Source organism: Nicotiana tabacum, chromosome 2 (assembly GCF_000715075.1).
Source record: "Nicotiana tabacum cultivar K326 chromosome 2, ASM71507v2, whole genome shotgun sequence".
Lineage (NCBI taxonomy): Eukaryota > Viridiplantae > Streptophyta > Magnoliopsida > Solanales > Solanaceae > Nicotiana > Nicotiana tabacum.
Window position 1 is genome coordinate 17,710,617 of NC_134081.1, and position 4,778 is coordinate 17,715,394.

The following is a 4,778-nucleotide window of genomic DNA, read 5'->3' on the forward strand; positions in this document are numbered from 1 at the left end:
CTTGTTGGATGAGCAAGTCCTTCATCCTTCTTTGCCATATGGAGAAACCGTCATTACCGTTGAATCTTGTTACTTCATACTTTACTCCTGACATTTTTTTTGTCACAGAGTAAAATTGACTGTAAATAATATTTCTGCGAATGAGTAGAACCTGTGCTCTGATACCAGTTGTTGGAAAAATTAACCCCCACAAAAATAATATTCATGGTATACAACTATAATAAATGCGGATTACTAAAATACTGTAATTAACGGTAATAATAAGTGAAATAAGGACACCAACATTTTTACGTGGAAAACACTTCTGAATAAGGGAAAAACCACGGCCCGAGAGAAGCAAACGATTTTACTATAGCGAGGATTTTACAATTTGTGGTACCGAGTAAAATACTCCAAGACTACTAAATATTCAAAAGAAATAACCCTTTTTTGATTTTTCCACCTCACTACAATACCGCTCAAACTCTCTATATATTTCCTCACGGAGTATTTTGCTTCTTACTCTGTAAATCACTCTCTTTTTCTTTATTTTGGTGTGATTACAAATGAAGGTAGAGGCACCTATTTATAGTTGAAGAATGCCCATATTGATGTATGCAATAACATCAATATTCACTTCAAAATCTAGTTGCCCAAATTGAACTTCTAAATTTGTTGGCTGGACAAAACCAAAGGGAAGTTTCATCTTCTTTCACATGGGTCATGGGATGGACCCAATAGCTTCGCCCCTGCCTTGGAGTGCGGCTCTTCTCCGGACTCCGCATAAATGCGGAATGCTTTGTACATCTGAATGCTTTTTTTTTATATTTTCTTTTGGTTGATCTATCGGTTTTGGCTAAATTGGCTTCTTACATATGGTGCAGGTATTGGAAGCAGGAAGATTTTAATCTGATTAAGTAGTAAACAAGATTTTACTATATGGGAAAGAGGTTGCAACATCAAGATCCTAGTATTAGTCCGGAAAATCCTAAGGGATGCATGTGGGGAATACTTCACAATTTGAATCACAACCGATGGCAACAAGTCAGGAAACACCTCCCACACAAAAGGCAAGGCTGTGGACAGCAGATTGCTGGTAAGAAAGAAATAAAGAAATCGAAAACAAATTAATCTTTCACAAGAGAGTTTCCAACTGCTACATTATGTTAATTAAGCTCTTAAGCATTTCACATTATATGCTCAGTTTGTTGTCTTTATTACTAAAGCTTTTCAACTAAAAGGACAGTTGGCTTGAATAACTATTAGGGTTCGTTTGGTTTGATGTATAGCAATCTTTGTATAATATATTCATGTATAATATATTTACACCATGGTCGGTATTCGACCGATGGTGGTCGCAATCTTTGTGAGAAATATATTCTTTGACTTTTTCGACCAATTTACCTATTTTTTGACCGATTTCGGTCGGTATTCTGTGGACGGGTTTTGCCAGTTTTCTAACAGTAATATATGCTTATCGATCTAAATATCCAAATAACAAAAAAAAAAAAAACAAATAAACCACGAAAAAGTAAAATTTCCCATATCTTCATTGCCTATTGATTGTTTTTGTTCCTTCCCCTTTAATGAATTGGAATTTCACACCTTCTATTCATAATTATTCAAAATGTAGAAATTATGTTGAATTCGTTTTTTTCGGTCATTATTTCTTAGGAAAGAAATTCATCAAGAGTTATATATTCAACTCAAGATATTCATCTGGATAAAACAAAATTTTAAAATTAATAGTAAAAGTATTAAGGTCTCATTTGTTTTTATTAAGATTAATTAAGATATCTGAATCTAAATACATATATGAATATTAATATGTGCAATTACATTAAAACGTCTAAATCTCAATACACATCTAAATATTAAGATATTGTATTAAGATCTGAATACTAAATAATTAACTCCATCTTCTTGATGCCACCAAGTCACATCACATTAACAGTAAGATTGGAAAGTCCTTCATTAAGCGTAGTGATTTTGCTTTACTTCGTAACAATTCGATTAAAATGCACCACTCAAATTAGTATTTTGCTATTCCTGACTCCTGGGGTTTACCAATGATGAGTATTGGGGAACAAAGTTTGGTGCTTGTTTTAATGCATAAGAACAAAAGTCGATGACCCTGAAATATGCGCCATTTTATTTCTTCTATATCAGAAATGGGAATGAGATGCCTTTCTTATCTTGTTAGTATCCTCTAGTCTATTACTCCATATAATATACATTAATCCTCTAGTCGTGATATGCCCAAAACTCTATAAATATAGCTCAGCTAAGATTACATTCTCACCAAGCAAAAACTCAAAACTTCACATCTTTAGGAGTAGCATCAATATTCAAGATGGTTCTCCAAACTCAACTTGGGTTGAACAAGCACCAATCCTACGCTCACGAGCAAAATTGCTATTCCGACAGCAGCCACGGCGGCTCTATGCAAATGACAAGGCCTTCGGGCTATTCCACCACGCCATATGGTCAGTCCACTCACAATCACATGATGATGGGTCATGGTGGCACACACCATGGCGGACACTATGGCGGTCATGGCCATGGCCATGGCGGACATTATGGTAGTCTGGGGCCGCATATGCCCCATGACTCCGCAAACTTTTCAAGCAACACCAGTATGGTCCATAATGATGGTGGCTATGGTAGTGGAATGCAACAATCTGCCCATATGTCCTCAGCCATGGGTATGGGGTCGCCGAATTATCATGGTCATGGTTACGGTGGCAGCCACCCTAGTCAGTACAGCCAGAGCCAGAAGTTCAACTGGGCTCTTAAGGATTTGGAGGAATAAATTTACGACAAATTTGATGCTATCATGTATGTGTGTTTTGGTAGTGGATTTGGCTATTTATATAGCGCAAAAAACTACTACCTAAATAAGTAATGTACTAAACAATCTGCTGCTTTGCTTGATTATCATTACTAAAATGATGAATAATTATAAGTATGTTTATAACTGAAATGATTTGTGTGAATTTACTTAAAAGAATCGACATTCCATTGGTATTTCATGGTTTTTATATAGCTCTAGTTCATTGAAGAAAATTGGTCGTACAACTCCCTCCAGTCTTAAACTTTGTCATCTTCTTGGAATTAGAACCAAATTTTCTGAGATTGGACTACGGAGAGCACGCTTCCGTTTTTGATGAACTTATATCTAGTTTTCTTGGGCTGTGATTTGGCTTGCCCACCGGCAAAGATTCGACGAATTTGGCCGGAGAACTTTTCGACGAGGAGAACCATCGGTGTTGATTGCTACCCGACCATTCTTTACAGATCAAACTGAAAGTTAACCATTTGTGTTTGCCTTGAAGCCGTGCGCAGCGCGAGGTCGTTCGTGAATCTATCTCGGCCATACAATTTCTCTGTCTAGAAATCACAATTTTGGGGAGCTTCTAAGCCTCATTTGTTTTTATTAAGATTAAGACGTCTGAATCTGAATACACATCTAAATATTAATTTGTACATTAAAATTAAAACATCTTGTCACGATCCGAAATTCCCACCTTCGGGACCGTGATGGCGCCTAACATTTCACTTGCTAGGCAAGCCAACGTCAGAAAAATCTTAACCATTTTTAAACAAATCAATTTAAGCGGAAGTCAATTACTCATATAAAGTGCGGAATATCACAACAACCGAATTATCAAAATACATCCCCAAATCTGGTGTCACAAGTGCACGAGCTACTAGGATAATACAATTAATGGTTTGAAAAAATTCAAGCTGTTTGGAAGATAATACACAACTAAGATAAGGTAGAAAGGGACTTCGGAACTGCGGACGCTGTGCAGTTATACCTCAAGTCTCCTCTGAATAGCTGAATCCGGGCAAGTCTATGGTACGCAGCTGGGACCAACTCCAAAATTTGCACAAGAAGTGCAGAGTGTAGTATAAGTACAACTGTACCCCATGTACTGTGTAAGTGTCGAGCCTAACCTCGACGAAATAGTGACGAGGCTATGACAAGACACGTACGTAAACAACCTGTACGAGTATATACAAATACGAAGCAACAATAACACAATAGATAGCAATTTATAAATTTCGGAGGGAACATGCGAAGGGAAATGATAGAGAAATTTCAGCAGGAGAAGTATCACATAGCAGCCAATTAATTCATCAACAATAAAATGAGCAGTTGATAATATAAAAATGGCACGGTATCACCTTTCGTGCTTTAACTCTCTTCTGGTACGGCATCACCCTTCGTGCTTTAACTCTCTTCTAGCACGGTATCACCTTTCGTGCTTTTACACTCTTTGAAAATGGCACGGTGTCACCCTTCGTACTTTAACTCTCTTTGTCACTTCATAATTCAATAAATAATAATGTGAAATTTGTACGGCATCGCCCTTCGTACTTTTACACTCTTCCTTACCATGAAAATAATAATTTAAATTCGGAAGAGTATTAAAATGCGGGGATATATTCTTATCAATCAATTCAATACTAGAATACTGACCTCACATTCCAAAATATTCAACAATAATTTCATGAAAATGATCAAATAAATAATAATAATTTAAGCAGGAATATCTTAATTAAATAGGCAACTATTCACAATTAAACAAATTTCACTCGCATGCTTTGACTCAACCACAACGCATAAGTAGGTGTCACCTCACATATACGTTATACCCGCACATTAAATCACGCAGCAAATAGACAAATAAGTCCTACTCCCTCAAGTCAAGGTTAACCACGATACTTACATTGATTTGCAACCAACTCAAGATTCCAAAAAATCTTTGCCTCGCGAATTGTTGTCTGAATGC

General features: G+C 36.6%; 1 protein-coding gene across 1 annotated transcript; it reads left to right on the forward strand.

Moving 5' to 3' along the window:
* Positions 1–2,239: 2,239 nt before the first annotated feature.
* On the forward strand, positions 2,240–2,962 carry LOC107791174 (uncharacterized). The gene has a single exon (XM_016613188.2). The coding sequence runs from the start codon at positions 2,333–2,335 to the stop codon at positions 2,789–2,791; it is 459 nt and encodes a 152-aa protein (XP_016468674.2). The 5' UTR covers positions 2,240–2,332; the 3' UTR covers positions 2,792–2,962.
* Positions 2,963–4,778: the final 1,816 nt, after the last annotated feature.

Coding starts and splice junctions, on each gene's coding strand:
- LOC107791174 (XM_016613188.2), top strand. CDS start 2,333: ATGGTTCTCCAAACTCAACTTGGGTTGAACAAGCACCAATCCTACGCT.